General features: G+C 39.4%; 1 protein-coding gene across 1 annotated transcript in view; it reads left to right on the forward strand.

Annotated features, from left to right (window-relative positions):
• Window positions 1-163: 163 nt before the first annotated feature.
• Window positions 164-19,061, forward strand: part of birc6 (baculoviral IAP repeat containing 6) — a 97,262-nt gene continuing 78,364 nt past the window's right edge. The window contains exons 1-11 of the mRNA XM_048601458.1: window positions 164-288; window positions 3,548-3,682; window positions 6,905-7,092; window positions 7,441-7,758; window positions 9,380-9,479; window positions 10,254-10,468; window positions 12,270-12,478; window positions 13,577-13,923; window positions 17,509-17,728; window positions 18,031-18,164; window positions 18,691-18,828. Of these exons, the coding sequence (XP_048457415.1) occupies window positions 204-288; window positions 3,548-3,682; window positions 6,905-7,092; window positions 7,441-7,758; window positions 9,380-9,479; window positions 10,254-10,468; window positions 12,270-12,478; window positions 13,577-13,923; window positions 17,509-17,728; window positions 18,031-18,164; window positions 18,691-18,828 (2,089 nt within the window). The 5' untranslated portion in view covers window positions 164-203. The remainder of the gene's footprint in view (window positions 289-3,547; window positions 3,683-6,904; window positions 7,093-7,440; window positions 7,759-9,379; window positions 9,480-10,253; window positions 10,469-12,269; window positions 12,479-13,576; window positions 13,924-17,508; window positions 17,729-18,030; window positions 18,165-18,690; window positions 18,829-19,061) is intronic.

Raw genomic sequence — 19,061 nt, forward strand, 5'->3', positions numbered from 1 at the left:
TCCTGATTAGTACAAGATAAACAGCTTCAGCAGCATGCCTTTTTTTTTCGAGCAATTTGCTTTTTAGTCTCTGATTTTGGTAGATATTTCTGTTTTCATTTTCTTTCCCTCCTAGTTTATCATATTTGGTACTCATATGGTTTTGAATTTTCAGATATGGTTTGTACAGCTCACCCTTTGATCCAGTTCTGTTCGATTTAGAAATGGGTGGTTCATCCTGCAAAAATGCCTATAATAGCAGCACGTGTGTGCAATCTGATGAAATAGATCTTTCTGATGTACTATCAGGTAAGAGTTCAAATGGTGTTGTCTGCTGAAGCCAATAAATTTGAATCCAGTGGAAATGCTTGACCTGAATTGTGCTGATTAGTCATTTCCCGAATCACTTTTAATCTGGATAAAGCTGATGTTGTCTTGAAATTGTGATGTTTGAGGAAAGAGTTCAGCACAATAATATCTTGTTTACTGATAATATAAAATGCATGTGGAGCGAATTATTGACGTACAGGCAAACTTCAGTTCACTACACTCTTCTGTCAGCCTGCTCACCTGATGGAATTGAGACCAAATACAAACTTTGGTTTATTTGGTGATGATTGTGAACACGTGAAATTGATGGGAAGGTAAAGATCAGCTGGTCTATTGAGGCTTTCCCACATTATGATGGTCTCCCCATTCTGCGAGGGCCAGAAAAAAATCAAACTATCCAGTCTTTATTCAGTGAAGAATTGGACGTAATCAATGCCAATGCATTTGCTGTCCAAACCAATCACCATAAGTAAGCTTCTTGTGCATGTGCTTTGCAAAACAGTTCTGAGTGATGTTATGCATGAAGTTGGTATTTACGAAATGAAAAAAAACACAGAATATGTGCAGGGGTGACCTGTACCCGGTTACACCAAAGCAGGCCATGTTTGAAAGAGACAAAGTCTTCAACAAGATTAACACAAAATAGGATAGCCTGCTCTAACATTTAAGTGAAACAAAATGGTACCTTTTGAACAAGGCTACTCCAAGGTCAGCAACCATCCGAGACAGTTTTCATAAGAGAACGCCTAAGAACAGACAATTTATTAGTTCTAGCCTCATAAGTGAAAGGATGATTGTCCCAGTAAATGAATAACACCAGGTGTGAGTCTTAGCCCATGAACCAGCCAGATTAATTCCCTAAGCAGCTGCAAAGATAACAGCTGAAGTTATTTTGTAGTAAGTGGATGTTTCTTTGAAGTTACTGACAATATTAAGAAATAGATTCTAGTTAAAGATTCTTCAGATAATCGTAGAAGTAGTTTTCAACATAAAGGATTGATATACATATTACCAAAGGTTCCTGCTATACCCTTGGGGCAGCACGGTGGCACAGTGGTTAGCACTGCTGCCTCACAGTGCAAGGAACCCGGACTCAATTCCACCCTCAGACGATTGTCTGTGTGGAGTTTGCACATTCTCCCCATGTCTGCGTGTGTTTCCATCGGGTATTCTGGTTTCCTCCCACAGTCCAAAGATGTGCAGGCTAGGTGGATTGGCCATGCTAAATTGCCTATAGTGTTCAGAGATGTATAGATTAGATGGGTTAAAGGGGAATGGGTCTGGGTGGGATTCTCTGGGGGTCAGTTAGACTTGATGGGCCGAAGGACCTGTTTCCACACTGTAGGGATTCTATGATGTATAATATAAACATTAGAGAAAAAAAAATTTAAACTTAGATGTGAAAGTTAATTAGCCTTAGAAAATGCCTTATCTTACGCCCTGGGCAAGATAGATTGTTCACAACCCATTAATTACAAAGCTAACAGTAGAAGTAGCAGTACCACTTTACATTTTATAACTAACTTTATAATCAAAATTAGCCTTCTAGCAATTATTTAAAACTAACTGTCTTTTGTATTTTTACATATATAATTAGGACAGTGGGAAATATCAGAGGAGTAACTGAATTTGATGAAGGCAGCACATTGGAATACAATGAATAATGGAATTCAAGCTGTCCTTAAAGATAAGCAAGCCTGAGACAGATCCGAACGAGTATAGCCAGTAACTTCTGAATGTGATGAATAGGAATAGGATCCCAAGGCCTAGAGATTACAATGCCTGGTAAACGCCATAAGATCATGAGAACGCTGGGGCTATCCATAGGAATACCCCTCATTGAATAGGGTTTCCATGGGATTGGGTGTATGGATTAAGGGGGAAGGACCGTGATAACACTGTATTTGATTATTGAAACAGAAAATGTATAAAATGCTGTATTTTGCTGTAAAGTGTAGTGTGTCATTGAGCTCTCTTCTGATCTGAGCCAAAGAGTAAAGGAGTAATTGAGTTCTCACCTCAAGGCCAGATTTAGGGAAGATGCTTTGGCCCTCTCCCTGCATTAAGCGGTTTTTGCTTGAATAAACATCTTCCACTTGCCTGAATTCTGTCTGCCTCCTGAGTCTTTGTCCTCAGTCGAAGGGTACGCTTCTACAATGTGGATGCTGGAAATCAAGCAAAAACAGAAATTGCTGGAAAAGCTTAACAAGTCTGGCAGCATCGGGACCCGAAACATTAACTCTCCTTTGTCTCCACACGTGCTGCCAGACTTGCTGAGTTTTTCCCAGCAATTTTTGTTTTTGTTGTTGATATTTACAATTGGTAGTTTAAAGAAAACTTACAAATGCGTTTTTTATTATAGTACAACCTGGTAACTTAAGGTTTTTTTTTGCCCTTCTGTGTTTTATTGCCATCTTCCTATGATCCTGTTGCTGCTTTCCTAATGCAGCCAAGTAGGTTAGCGCTGCAGCATTCAGGAGAACTTTCACATAGTACCTGAGTAGTTATTCACTTGTTGTTCCAAAAGCATCAGTGGCATGTATGTCAGTTTATCTATGATGCAGGCTTGCTGGCTTTAGGAGATCAGAATGGAGTTTTTGTATTATGTGGTGTACAAACAGAGCAGATTCATAGTATCAGCGTCCCAAGTACTTTATAGAAATGCTTCAACCTGTAATTTTGTGATATCTTTCCATAATTTGTGTGATCCTTAGTTGTTGTTCATGCATAACATCAATCATTTTGCATAACTCATATCAATTACGTTCAGCAAAGTACCAACAACATCATGCATCTAGTCACACATTGAGATAATTTTGTAGATGGAAAGTATAAATTCTGTAATTTTAAACCATCAACTTATCTATATAGATTCAAAAAGTGGTTAAAGTTTACTGACGTCACTTTTGAGTTCTGCTCCATTCAGTCAACTTTGTATTGAAATTTCCATGTCAATGCACCATTTAGAAATTGAACCTGACTTCGTAGAGGTTAAGATTCCAATAGCTTTGATTCCAAGATCTGAGACTATTTGATCAATGGAAATGTCAGTTTTTCTTCTTGAAGCTGTAGTTATCATTTCATACTGTAAAACCTTCTAGTCAAACTAGATATTCTGGTTTTGAATGTTTCTGAACTGGTGTTACACCTTTTCCAAATCTGGTTTGATTTTTTTGGCTCTTACATGTGTATTAAACGTTAGGAAAACACCTATTTGTAAATATATGTTGTTCTGCAGGGAATGGAAAGATGAGCAATTGTGCTGCAGCAGAAGGCAGTTTCACAGCTCTGACTGGGCTCCTGGAAGTGGAACCTCTGCACTTCAGTTGCATTTCAACAAGTGATGGCACAAGAGTGGAGAGAGATGATGCAAGTAGGTTGAGAAATTCTAAATGATGAAGAGATAATGCTCTTTTCTATAGAACCTGACCCCCTATTCCATGCGACCAAATGTCCTGGATTAAGCTCACCATGCTGCCAAATGGAAATCGCCAAAATGCATATGTAGTTGCTAACTGTTACTTTCCCATGTAGCATATAGTCATACAGCAGGTAGACAGACCCGACTCGTCCATGCCTAATAGGTTTCCCAAACTAGACTGGTTCCACTTGCCTGTATTTGGCCCATATCCCTCTAAACCTTTCCTGTTCATGTTCCTGTCTAAATGTCTTTTAAGTGTTGTAACTGTAACTGCCTCCATCACATCCTTTGGCAGCTCATTCCACGTATGCACCACCCTCTGAAAATGTTGCCGTCAGGTGCCTTCTAAATCTTTCCCCTCTCAGCTTAAAGTTAAGCCCCCTAGTTTTGAACTCCTCTACCTCAAGGAAAAGACCTTTGCTATTCAACTTATCTATGCCTCTTATAATTTTATAAACCTGTATATGGTCATCCCTCAACCTCCTTGCCAGGGAAAAAAGTCCCTGCCTATCCCGCCTCTCCTTATAAGCTCCCAGTCCCAGTAACATCCTTGTAAATCTTATCTGCACCCTTTCTAATTTAATAGCATCTTCCCTCTAGCAGAGCGACCAGAACTATATGCAGTACTCCAAAGGTGGCTTCACCAATGTCCTGTACAGCTGCAACATGATGTCCTAATTCCTATACTGAAATTGGACCAATGGGGCAAATATGCCAAATGCCTTCACCCCCCTGTTTACCTGTGTCGCCATTTTCGAGGAACTATGTACTTGAGCCCCTAGGTCTCTGTTCGACAACACTCCCTGGAACCCTACTATTAACTGTATTAGTCCTGCCCTTGTTTATCTCACCAAAATGCAACACCTTGCATTTATCTAAATTAAGCTTCATCTGCCACTCCTTGGCCTATTAGCCCAGCTGATCAAGGTCCTGTTGTACTCATAGATTACCTCCTTCCCTGTCCATCATGCCACCAATTTTGGTGTCATCCACAAACTTATTAATCATGCTTCCTTTAATCTTATTGAAATCATTTATATAAATGAAAGCAACAGTGAACCCAGCACTGTGGAACACCACTGGTCACAGACCTCCAGTCCAAAAAACAACTCTCTACCACCATCCTCTGTCTCCTATGGTCAAGTCAATTTTGTATCCAATTGGCAAGCTCCCCCTGGATCCCATGTGATCTAATTTTACTAACCAATCTACCATGTGGAACCTTGTCAAAGGCCTTGCTCGTGTCCATGTAGACGATGTCTGCTGCTCTGCCCTCCTCTATCCTCTTGGTTACATCTTCAAAAAATCTCAGTCAAGTTTGTGAGACACGATTTTCCACATACCAAGCCATGCTGACCATCCCTAATTAGTCAACCCTATCTCTCAGAATCTTCTACAACAACTTAGCCATGCTGATATCAAACTCACTGGTCTGTAGTTCCCTGGTTTTTCCTTGCAGCCTTCCTTAAATAAAGGCAGAAACCAGTCCTCTGCACCTCACCCGTGGCTGTAAATGATGCAGATATCTCTGCTAGGGGCCCTACAGTTTCTTCCCTAACTTCCTACAATGTCCTCATACACTGTCAGGTCCAGGGATTTATTTACCTTTATGCATTTTAAGACCTCCAGCACCACCTCTTCTGTAATGTGGACTGTTTTCAAGACATTAATATTTATTTGTCCCAAATTCCCTAACTTCCATGTCTTTCTCCATAGTAAATACTGACACAAAATATTTTAGTAACTCACCTATCTCATGTGGTTCCACACATAGATGGCCTCGTTGATCTTTAAGGGGCCCTATTCTCTCCCTATTTGCTCTTGCCCTTAATATACTTTTAGAATCTCTTTAGATTTTCTTTAACCTTATCTGCTAAACTATCTTGTATCTCCTTTTTGCCCTCCTGATTTCCCTCTTAAGTATGCCCCTACTCCCCTATACTCCTGAAGACTTGGTCCCAGCTGTCAATGCCTGAGATATAGCGTCATAGTCATACGGATGTACAGTATGGAAACAGACCCTTTGGTCCAATTCATCCATACTAATCAGGCATCCTAAATTAATCTGGTCCTATTTGCCAGCATTTGGCCGATATCTCTCTTAAACCCTTCCTATTTATGTACCCATCCAGATGTCTTTTAAACGTTGTAATTGTACAAGCCTTCACCATTTTCTTTGGCAGCTTGTCTCCTTTTTTTGACCAGCACCTCTATCTTTAGTCATCTGATGTTACCAATGCCAACAGCATTGCCCTTCACTCTGACAAGAACATACTGTCTCTCAACATTCGTTATCTCATTGTTGAAAACCTCCCACTTGCCAGTCATCCCTTTACCTGCAAACAGCCTATCCCAATCAACTTTTGAAAGTTCATGTCTAATACTGTCAAAATTGACTTTGTTCCGATTTAGAACTTTAACTTCTATACAAGGCCTATCCTTATCCATAACTGTTTTGAAACTAAGAGAATTGTGGTCACTGGTTCCAAAGTGCTCCCCTGCAAACACCTCATTTGCTTACCCTGCCTTTTTTCCCGTGAGAAGGTAGAGTTTTGCTCCTTTTTGAAGAGGTACGTTTACATATTGATAAAGAAAATTTTCTTGAATGCATTTCACAAATTCCTCAGCATCCAAGCCATTAACACTATGATAGTCCCAGTCTATGTTTGGAAAGTTAAAAGCCCCTACTGTATAGCCCTGTTATTCTCAGATACGAGATTTCCCTACATATTTGCTTCTCCGTTTCCTATTGATTGTTGGGCCTATAGTACAACCCCATCAAGGTGATCATCCCCTTCTTATTATCAGTTCCACCCATATAGCTTCACTAGTTAAATTTAACCAAAATGTACGTGGATGTAAATGGTCTCTGTAGAGCTAAGTGGCCATGTAGTTGACAGAATTGGATTGCTTTTTTAATATTCTATGATGAAGAAAATGTGTAGTGGACCGCAGTATCCTAGTTGTTGCCAGCAGATCATTTAAGCAGGAACCTAAATCAAACACACAATGCTGGAGAAATTCAGCAGGTCTGGCATCACCGCTAGAGAGACATAGAGTTAACATTTTGAATCTGTTATAACTCATCTTTTGAAACATTATTTTTCTTACAAGTCAAAATACAAATTATTATTAAAAATTAACTGCAGCTGTTTCTGTTTTCCTGTTGTTTAGTGACTGGCTTTGGGCTCACAACAGCAGTAGGTGGGCTTACAACTGGCACAGTAGGAGAAGCCTCAACGGCCCTGAGTTCAGCAGCTCAAGTAGCCCTTCAGTCCCTCTCCCATGCAATGGCCTCAGCAGAGCAACAGCTACAGGTTCTGCAGGAGAAACAACAGCAGTTGCTAAAACTTCAGCAGCAGGCAAGTGGTGCTATTTTAATTGTATTTGTTGATTATGGAAGCCGTTATTAAAATTTGGCCACAATTTTACCCTATCTTCCTTACAAATTTATGTAAGTCATGTTTTATTCTTTATAATCAGTAATAGGTTTAGTGACATTCTGATGCACAAATGAAATGTGAGTATTTTTGTATTACTGTTGATCATGGGGAAACCTAGTGTGAGTATAGATGATAACAGAGGTAGTTTCTTCTCTCAAACTCAGATTGAGAAACCAAATCTCATTCTTTGTTTTTTTCTAACTTATAATTGACGACCCGCTGCAATAAAGTAGTTTAATGGACTACTCTTTTTCTTAAATATAACAGAAGGCCAAGCTGGAAGCCAAGTTGCATCAGACTACGGCAGCAGCAGTAGCAGCGTCAGCACCTGGAGTCGGACCTATTCACAACTCTGTGCCTTCTAGTGCCTCCACAGCACCTGGCTTTTTCATACACCCCGCTGATGTCATTCCACCCACTCCAAAAACAACGCCATTGTTCATGACTCCACCATTAACACCTCCCAATGAGGCAGTTTCTGCAGCAATCAGTGCAGAATTAGCCCAGCTCTTTCCTGGCTCAGTTATTGATCCTCATCCTGTCACTGTGGCCATTCATTCAAAAAATGCCAACAAGTCCAAAACGGTATGTTTGGGAGTATCCCACTAACGTATATATTTTTCAAATTCCTGTGCATATTTAAATATATTGGTTTTTAAAATCTGTTAAATATCAATTGCGCACAATTCCAATTAACCTTTTTTAAAAACTGACTGCTGTTCGCAATTATTTGAATTAACTTATTGATTAGATTCAGCATGGATTTTTGCAAGGCATTTCAAGATGTTTTGCGGGAATCTTGTAATAAGTGCTATGTGGAAATGTAGCAGCATAGATAGAAATTTGTTGGGTGAGAAACAAATGATTAGTGTTTGCAAGTGTTAACTTCAGATGGCAAATAATGACAAATGGTGTATCTCTATAGCAGGTGCTAGACTCACTTTCTTCATGTCGATTTAAATTTTGTATTTGGATCCAGGCAGAACAATATGACGATTTGCTGACTAATATAACGGATTTTAGAAGAAAAATTGGAAACTAAAGAAATTTATGCAAGGAGGTGACTTTACCCATTATGTCTGTGCCAGCTGTGAGGTAGTCATTATGCTTAATTCCACGTTCCCTCAACCATGAGGAATAGGGCTTTCTTATCCACTTGGTGGAAATCCTTATGATTTTATATGTTTCCACTAGGCAAGCGTTCAGCCCCTTCTGTTCCACACCCCTAGCTGATTGAATCTTTCCTCATAAATTAAATTTTCTAGTCCAGACAATATTCTTGTAAAATTATTTGTACTGTTTCTAGTGCAGTCACATATTCTCAATTATACAGTGGGTAGAAATCCGGCTGTTGCCTAGGAATACAAATTTAGCAGTGAATGGTTTAGATGAGCAGAGACACTTTAGGAGTTTAAATACTTTTTTCCTTTCATGTATGCTCTGCCCAAAGGTGTGTTTTTAGTTCATTGCTGCTATGCTTTAGCCTGAGCTGTTTTTTCTTGTCAGTTTTTGTCAGTAGTAGTTTGCTGCTGCCCCCTTAAGGGCAGTGTGAAGGACTCTGGTCCTGCGTTTACCTTGGTTGGACGGGAATTGAACCCAAGCTGTTGGCATTGACCTGAACCACATGCTAAAGAACTGAGCTGATTGCCTCCTTTTTGAATCCTGTTGGACTTCCAATTTATAATTCAGTGACATGTATGCAATTTGAAAAGGCCAATAGCATTTTGGGTTTTATAAGTAGGAATATACAGTAGTGAGTAAACAAGGAATTTAAACAATGCACAATCAGGCCTCAATTAGTGTACTGTGTATAATTTTTAGGTTGTCTAATGTAGAAAAAGCACTTTCTTATGTGATAGTTCTTGAGCAGTGTGGAAGTGCCACTTGCGATGTTTATGTCACTTTGCAATGAATAAACGAAAGGTTAATTTGTGAATTGTAATGTACTGAATGTACTGAATGTGCAAATTGTGCATAATTCTTTATTTCCACATTTTGTATGCGTAATGCATGAAATGATACTACTCAATAGGCAAGCATGATTAATTTTTGTCTCAATTGACCTTTTTGCTGCCAGAAGTATTTTTGGGGTTTGCATGTTGACTTTGTAAATGAAGCACAAGTGAGTGTGCTGGATTTTTTGCTTTATTTAGTTTAATTTATCAATTTTTGGATGTTAATGCAATAATTTTTTTTTATCTTTCAGAGTTCTCTGGGAACTGGTCTCGCTCTAGCAATTTCTCATGCTTCTCACCTACTTCAGCCTCCACCACATCAATCTATTATCATTGAACGCATGCATTCGGGTAGATAAACCTTTTGTTTTAATTGTTGTGTTGCAGTAGTCTGGAGCTGTATAAAGCATTGACTTTTATCAGCAGTTTTCGTCTTCCCTGTGTGTATTTACTCTTGTTTTTTCCAAGTGCCCGTTATCTTGTTGCTTCATGAAAATGGCCATTTTTCATGAGAATAAAACAGACAATGTAGGCAGGCTGTTTTGATTCTGAAGTGCCTCGCTGCTAAACTCGATGGCATCACTACCTCAAGTGTATTAGCATTCCTTTCCAACAGGAATTCAAAAACTGATTTTTAGAAATATGAATTCTGACCTATTTTTTCCTCTCTGGCCAGAGATAGCAAGATTGATTGTCATGCTCTGCTAGCTACCTTGGTTGAAATCTGTTACTGGACTTTCCTGCTATTTGCAACGGAAGTATTTGCTACCTTTAGCAGTTGAATTATTAGTGCCCTACTTAAAAATTTTTAAATCATGTCCATTTTTCAGTTTCTAGGGCATCTTGATGAAAGAGAGAGAGCATTGAGAGAAAGATATGAAAGCAAGTGGAGTAATTTTAATGACAATGCAACTTTAATAGATTGGCTGTTCTGCACATTTCCAAGATGCTCTAATCTGCTACATAATCTTGTCACCCATTCAACAAAGTATTAATTTATTAATTGCACCCATACTAATAATTAAACCTTTTTGTCCTGCATATCCTCAGAATGTTTGTCATTTTGTAACTAAAATGTCTGCTTTGTTTGATAATTTAAGTTTGAATTTTATTTTTCTAATTTAGGGGCTCGACGGTTTGTGACGCTGGACTTTGGGAGACCAATACTCTTGACCGATATATTGATTCCAACCTGTGGCGATTTGGCATCTTTATCAATTGACATTTGGACTCTGGGAGAAGAAGTGGATGGAAGACGTTTAGTGGTGGCCACAGATATTAGTACACACTCACTGATTCTTCATGATTTACTGCCTCCACCTGTTTGCAGGTTCATGAAGGTATGTACCCTGTTAAACTATATGAATAACAACAACAATATACACTTAACAAAAACAAATCCAAAGAACTATGGAGATAGTAGGAGCTGCAGATGCTGGAGAATCTGAGAAAACAAGGTGTAGAGCTGGATGAACACAGCAGGCCAAGCAGCATCAGAGGAGCAGGAAGGCAATGTGGACTTCACAAGCTTCAAAATCTCCCCTCCCCCTACTGCATCCCAAAACCAGCCCAGCTTGTCCCCCCCTCCCTAACTTGTCCTTCCTCCCACCTATCCCCTCCTCCCACTTCAAGCCCCACCCCCATCTCCTACCTACTAACCTCATCCCGCCCCCTTGACCTGTCCGTCCTCCCTGGACTGACCTATCTCCTCCCTAACTCCCCACCTACACTCACCTTTACTGGCTCCATGCCCGCCTCTTTGACCTGTCTGTCTTCTGTCCACCCTATCTTCTCCTTTATCCATCTTCTATCCGCCTCCCCCTCTCTTCCTATTTATTTCAGAACCCCCTTCCCCTCCCTCATTTCTGAAGAAGGGTCTAGGCCCGAAACGTCAGCCTTCCTGCTCCTCTGATGCTGCTTGTCCTGCTGTGTTCATCCAGCTGTACACCTTGTTATCTTTACCAAAGAACTATGGATGCTGGAATCAGAAACAAAAACAGAAATTGCTGGAAAAGCTCAGCAGGTCTAGCAGTATCTGTGGAGAGAGGGCAGAGTTAATATTTTGGGTCCAATGACCCTCCTTCAGAGCAATATATAAACGTACATGGTGCCTTTTTAAGTGAAATAAATATCTCGAGGTGCCTCCCAAAAACGTGCTCTGACAAACTGATACTCCTCAAAAGGAAGCATTACAATAATTAAAAACTCTGTAGAGGAGATTGGTTTTGGGTAGAATCTTTAAAGAAAAAAAAAATAGATGCAACAGTTTAAGAAGGGTAATTTCTGAGCTCAGGAAGCTGAAGACAACATGGCGGATCAAAGTAATTTCAGCATGAGTGATCCAAGTACCTGGGAAAGACTGATGAAAGTTATGGAAATGGGATGGGGTGAGGCCGTGAAAGGATTTTTGAACACTTACGATGAGAATTTTAAATTTAATGTCTGGCAAAACCAGATTTTAATATTGCTTAAAGAACATAGAAGCGATGGCTGAATAGAAGTTGATATGGGGTAGGAGAGTTTGGCAAGTTGAAGTTGATTAAGAGTGGTAACCTGTAATGAGAGCATTTCAGTGGTTGAATCCAGAGGTTAGAGGCCTGGGTGAGGGTTTCAGTAGCAAATGGGTTGTATTAGGGGTGGAAAGGGATAGGTTGTGTGTATGAATGTAGACAGCTTTTGAGAAGATTATATGAGGTCTGAATCTCTATTTAGAGTAAAATGGGGTACCAATGTCCAGAAAAATCTTGTTTTAACTTGGGGAACACGGTGTGAATAGTGCTCAGGATACCATGAGTGTTACAGGACCAAAGATGATGAGAACTTTCGATTTGAGATAAATTGATGACAGAGCAATTGTTTGGAGTTTCGAATATTTCCTTTCACATACAATCTATGTGAGTTAAAGTATTTTTATATATAAAATAAAAAGAAAATGTTGGAGAAACACAGCTGGTCTGTAGAGAGACAAACAGTTAACGTTTTGAGATCAGCTCTGAAGAGTCATATTGGACCTAATGTTAACTGTTTTTCTCTCCACAGGTGCTGCCAGACCTCCTGAGTTTTTCCAGCATCTAAAGTATTTTGCTTTTACTTAAATTCTTTATTACTTTTTTAAACCAAATCTTTCCATTTGCTTTGCAGATTACAGTGATTGGGCGTTATGGAAGCACAAATGCAAGAGCTAAAATACCGCTTGGTCTGTATTATGGACACACTTACATCTTACCATGGGAAAGTGAAATCAAGTTGATTCATGACCCTCTAAAAGGTGAAAGTGATTCTGCAAGCCAGCCAGAAATGGAACAGCAATTAACAATGATGGTAGCTCTTCAAGAAGATATACAGTGCAGGTTAGTTTATTCATTTTAATAGGTGCAAGTAAAGTCTGGCGTTTTGTTTCCTTATCTATCCCTTGCAAATGCTTTGTGCTGGGGCATACATCTGTTCTTGCTGGTGACCCTATAGTTCCCCATTGAAGGACCACTCTTAATGTACCACATTTGGGTTTAATCATGAGATATGGAGTATCCCAACCGTGTTTGCTGTCTTTGCAAATTGTTTTCACAAGGTGATTTGATCAGCATCAATTGCATTATAATGATCTGGAGCAGAAAACCTAATTGCTTCACCATTTCTTAGCTTACAGAATATCTCCTCTTGATCCTAGCTACAACTAGCAAACCTTATTACGATAGAAACAAACTGTAAACAGCATTTGAAAAATTGTAAAATTAATTTTGTTAATGCTTTCTGATTGAAAGTGAGGCTCAACCACTAACATAGTTTGAACAGGATTAGATCTGTGAGAAGATGATTTTCAACTCCTTATAGGAAAAATGCAGCATAAGAATTCAGTGAACAATTATGTGTCTGTCATATACATTCAGAGTTGTGAAAGTTTTAGATTGCATGCCCTGACTTAAGTCATAAGACATCAGGTCCGTTGTGTGTGCTGACAGCAGCAAAGAGACAGATGCTTCAGTAATTGGACTATGAAAAGAGATCTATGTCTTTGACTGTCCGGAGCTTTCTGCTTGGAAATAAGTTGTTCACTGGGGATAGGCTTGATTTCTGTTGTTCACACTAGGGTGCCATTTATGACCGCACCTGAAGGGTAGTCAGTTAGCCAAAGTACTAGAAAGTTGCTAGCCTTCCTTAATCCCTACCTCGGATAGGAAGGTCGAGAGGAGAAAGTCAGCTTTTTAAGACATTTAATTTTAGTTTTAATTGTTTATTACTGTACATTTTATTATGGTTTTCTTTGTTAATCTCAGTAATGATAATAGTAAACTCTCGTGGCCTAGAAGGAATGATTTCCCTCATTAATGAAGGAAAAAATGTGATCACAAATTAAATCATTTGTCTATTTGGTGTGAGATTTTATAGCTAGTATGGTTTTGATTTGTTATAAGTATAGTAGAGTCATCAATTTTAATTTGCTTTAACAGATATAACCTCGCTTGCCATAGGCTGGAAACTTTGCTGCAGAATATTGATCTTCCTCCACTGAATAGTGCTAACAATGCTCAGTACTTCCTACGGAAGCCTGACAAAGCAGTCGAAGAGGATAGTAAAGTATTTTCGGCACATCAAGACTGCATTCAGTTGCAGCTTCAGCTCAACTTGGCCCATCACGCTGTGCAACGCCTTAGGGTGGCTCTTGGATCCAGCAGGAAAACTCTGCCAGAAACATACGACTCAACAGAATTGATACAGAATTCTTCTACAGAGCAACTGCGCACAATCATCCGATACCTTCTGGACACGTTGCTGAGCCTTTTACATTCGTCCAGTGGTTGGTGTCTCTTTTCCTTTCGCTTTTGGAAGTGCTCCTGTAAAATATATTGTGTTGAACTAAATGACTACTGGGGAGTGTGCAACCATTGTTTTCCGTGACTATATCAGTGGGTTAAGTGCCATTCAGTACTTGGAGACTAGGAAGGCAGAAGTAGTGAGCGGTTTGGAATGTTGGGAAGATATAATATACATAAATCTTAGATGACGTTGATCAAGTGATTCTCATCAAATGGAAATTGTTTGCCTATTCAGATGGTCCGGCAAAGCAAATGTTGTCATCACTTAAAACCCCTTGCATTGAAAGAGCCCTTTGCACTATCCCACTTTCACCTGCAAGTATTATTTCAGTTTTGTTATGAGCTTGTTAGAAGCTGCTTTGTAATGTTGTCTGAACTTTGAACTTTGAAATGTTGGCACACTTAAGACATTTTGTAGGATGACGTAGATGTGTGTAGCCATGGTGAGGTTAGCCTTTTGTAAATTGTTGATACTTCAGAAAGGTGGCACACCACAATGTAGTTTAGTGTTTGCCACATTTCTGTGGCATTAAAATGGAGTGCATAGAGAATACAACCCCTGTTTATAATCATAGCCATTTTAGAATTTTGTCTCCATCAGCATGCAAAATGTGTGTGCCTCCAAATAGTTTGTAATGTCACTGTTAATCCAGGACTGCTGTGGAGACGTAAGTTCAAATTACACCATGGTAGTTGGTGGATTTACATTCATTTCCAAAAAGGTCCGGAGTTGAACTCTAGTCTCGATAATGGTAACAACAAAACATGATTGTTATAAAAACCCATCTAGTGTACTGATGTTCTTTAGGAAACAAAATCTGTTGTCCTTGCCTGGTCAGGTATACCATGTGCCTCCAGATCCCAGAAATATCGTTTACCTTCAGTGTTCGCAAGGGCAGTTAGGACGGGCAACGAATTCTGGCTTTGCTCGTGATGCCCTCATCCCATGAATGATTTTTAGAAACAATTGTGGCCATTTATCCTTATCCAGATTAAAAACTGTTGAGAAATGTTTGACGATGACTGAATCTGGATGACTGAAAGGTTGGAGATGATACAGTAATTCCAAAGTTCACACCAGAGAGTTTGTTCAGGAAAAGCCAACCATGTTGAGTGTTTCGGAGAACTCTAGTGCATTGATAAATTCAAGAAATGATGTGATTTTACCAAAATGTTCATTCACTAAAGATGCCACTGTATCTTTATGATGAGTGTGTGCAGGACCCAGTTGCAGGTAAGTGGTAATCATCGAAGTACTGTGCCTGACACAAATCTGGTTGTCCTCCAACTTAATGTGCAGTGAATGATCTCTCATGGGAGTGATGTATTGTAAAACTGAGTAGCAGAACAATATACATGATGTTGGATCCTGACAAACTTTTAACTTTGATCCCTTCCTTTGAGGAAGCAGTGATATACTGGTAGCATTGCTGAACTAGTAATACAGGATCCCAGGCTCTCATTCTGGGGACGTGAGTCAGAATCCACCATGCAGATTAATTTTTAACTGTCCTCTGGGAATTAGGGATGCATAATAAATGCTGTCCTCATCACCAATGCCTACATCCCATGCTAGGATTGGAAAAATGTTCAAATTGAAACAGATTTACAGATTTTCTGTAGGTGCTGCATTACACTCTAAATTTCACTATTTAAAAAAGACCATACTTTACTACGATTTAGCAGCGTGGGAGAAAACTGAAATGAGTGAACGTTGGAGAACTCGGCAAAGATATAAATTGGTAATGCTGCTAAATCACCTGCTGCTGGGGCAAAGAAAACTCAGCCTACCAGCGCAGGCAGGCTGTTAGTTGCAGGGTTTGGAGTGTCCCTTGATCTGCAGCACTTTTCCACAATCAAAGGACTAAACATAAGGCAGAAGAGGTGACTGCTGAGAATCAGTTTCTCGCCTTTGCTCCTGACTCCCCTGCTCCCCTCTCCCTGCAACTCCAGCCCTCCAAACGAAAACACACCTGGAAACTTAGTTTCAGAGAAAGGCCCATCACTGCCCTCTAAGCTGCCTGATTATAGGGCAATTCATTGGGTTAGCTCACGTGTGTTGCCATCTTTGAATAAGTAAGGGATGCATCTGATGGAAATGGAAGATTCCAACCAATGTGAGAGATTGAATTTATTGCATGTTAAGAGATTTTCTGTAGAAATGCAAATTATCATCAGCTCCCAAGGCATCCAGTAATATTCTTAGTGGTTTGTCTGTCTGAAAAATAGTGCAGTAAATTTCAAAGAAAATCAAAGTGAGAGCAATAGAATCGGTATCTTCCTGGCTTTTTTTGGGAATTCCTTATTAAATTAATTATTGCTTTGCCAAAGAAGTGACACATTGGAGAACAGTGTTGTGATACAGTGTTTGTTTGATGTGTACTTTGAAATGGCTGTTAAAAGATTTTAATCAGTTAATGGCCAGTTTGGATATTTGAGCCAGGTGCTGATTTATTCCGAAGCAGGCTACAAATTCTAATGAGTTCCCACTTTGAGTCATCTAGTGTTACAAAAAAATCTTGACCACTTGGGCCAATGGGCTGAGGAATGGCTGAGTTAAATTTGGGTAAATGTGAGATATTCCATTTTGGTAAAACAAACAAGGGCGAGACTTGTATGATTAATAGCTGGACCCAGGATAGTATTAGAGAACAGAGAGACCTAAGAGTTTAGGTCACAGGTAGATAAGGTGGTTAAGAAGGTGTTTAGAAAGCCTGCCTTCATTGCCTATACCTTTTTGAGTATCAGAGTTGGGATGCCATGTTGAGGTTGTGCAGAATGTTGGTGAGGCCTCTTCTGGAGTATTGTGTGCAGTCTGTTGCTCTGTTATAGGAAAGATATTATTAAACTGGAGAGCATTCAGATAAGATTTACCAGGATGTTACCAGGAATGGAGAGTTCAAGTTACAAAAGTAGACTGGGTAAGCTGGGACCTTTCTCCCTGGAGCGTAGGAGGTTGAGAGGTGACATTATAGATGTTTATAAAACCATAGATAAGATGAACAGCAAAGGTCTTTTCCCTAAGGTGGGGCAGTTCAAAACTAGGGGGTGTATTTTTAAGTTGAGAGGAGAAAGACTTTAAAAGGATATGAGGGACATTTTTTTTTACACAGTGATTGGTGTGTGGAGTGAACTGCCAGAGGAAGTGGTGGATGCAGGTACAGTTGCAGTGTTTCAAAGACATTTGGGTAAACCCATGAGTAGGAAAGGTTTGGACAGATATGGCTCAAATGGAAGCAGGTGGGACTAGTTTAATTTGGCGTTTGATCGGCTTGGACTAGTTGGACCAAAGGGTCTATTTCCATGTTGTATGACTGTGTGACTGTATGAATGTGACAGTAGAAACAAATAACTTTTGACATTTCATGAGTAATTTTAAGTAACTTGTTTCTTACCGCCCTACATCCATCTTTTTTTAAAAAAAAAAGAGATCCAGATAATGTTGCTCTATAAAATGCCTGTAATGATGGAAATAAAAACTTAGATGTATTGTATGAAGTTGGTTGTGCCAATGCTCATTATCTTTTCGTTAATGGTATATTTATGCATTTTTAAAATACTTGCAGGTCATGCTGTGCCAGCAGTTCTTCAAAGCACATTCCATGCACAGGCCTGTGAAGAACTATTCAAACATTTGTGTATCAGTGGTACCCCAAAAATCCGACTGCATGCTGGACTGTTGCTTGTGCAGCTTTGTGGTGGAGAGAGGTGGTGGGGGCAATTCCTGTCTAATGTTTTACAAGAGCTTTATAACTCTGAACAACATCTCATCTTCCCACAGGACAGGTGGGTACACGGTTCAAACATCACCATGTGTACTGTATAGCACATAAATGTAAATTTGAATGAAATAATTACAGAAACTTAATTTCTTTAAAGCATTCCATGCTCATTAAAAAAAGCATTTTTCTTCAGTCCTAATATTTGAACCGTGTAAAGACTTGTTGAAAATCCTAGCTACTTAAATAATTTATGCTTCTTCAAAACAGAGCTTTTGATATATGCCAAACCAAGAAATTATTTAGCTCATATTTGCTACTTCTGTGAGCTTATAATTGATGCTTTTCATTCCTGCCTTTTTGTTCTAGGGTTTTCATGTTACTTTCCTGCTTTGGTCAGCGATCGCTGAGTAACAGTGGGGTCTTAGAAGGCCTGCTGAACCTTTTGGATAACTTATTATCATCTCTGCAACCACAAATGGCAACATACAGACGTACAGAGGGTAGGCATATAGTTATATTTTAATATAAGCCTTGAAATAATTCATTTTTGAACAGAATGTGTCATTTGCAAGAATATCTTGTAGTGAAGTTTCTTTTCAGGTCAGTTTTTAATTGTTCGTCTACATAAAACCACTGCTTAACAAGGATTTTAAAATTTGTTTTAAAATGTACTTATTGGTCACTTATATAGTTGCCTATCTCCAAGTTCCTTGGGAAAACCATGCTGGTTAACTGCCTCCTTAAAGCACTCCAGTCATTGTCTTGATGGTAATCAGAGAAAATTTCAGAATTTTGACCCAGTGAATACCATGAATCCTGTTGCAGTTTAGTTAGTCATGTAATATTCTGCATAAGGATTCCTTTTGGTTAAAAATCTGATTCTAGTCAAACCTTGGACTGAAACCTAATATGTACTCTTCAGATTAGAACATTTGGCAATTATTTTGCTTTCAGGCCTTTTCAAGTGTAGGAAAATTTAGTGTCTTACTACGCCTCATTTATTTCCTTTTATTTTCAACTTTCTAGGTGTGCTGGACATCCCAATGGTCAGTTGGGTTGTAATGCTTGTATCTCGGCTGTTGGACTACGTTGCAAGTGTTGAAGATGAAGTGGCTGCGGCCAAAAAGCCATTAAATGGTAAAGACAGAGAACGGATGCTGACAGGTATGTCATAACAAAGTTGCAGTAAATTTAATTTCCCATTCAGTTTGCTCAGTTTATCCTGCTTTCTGGGATTCTCCTGTCTGCTGAAAACTTACAGCCAAATGATCTGAGACAACAAGTTGCAGGGCTGGATGAACACAGCAGGCCAAGCAGCATCATAGGAGCAGACTATGATGCTGCTTGGCCTGCTGTGTTCATCCAGCCCTGCACCTTGTTGTCTCGGATTCTCCAGC

Source organism: Rhincodon typus, chromosome 9 (assembly GCF_021869965.1).
Source record: "Rhincodon typus isolate 14 chromosome 9, sRhiTyp1.1, whole genome shotgun sequence".
NCBI classification, from domain to species: Eukaryota; Metazoa; Chordata; class Chondrichthyes; order Orectolobiformes; family Rhincodontidae; genus Rhincodon; species Rhincodon typus.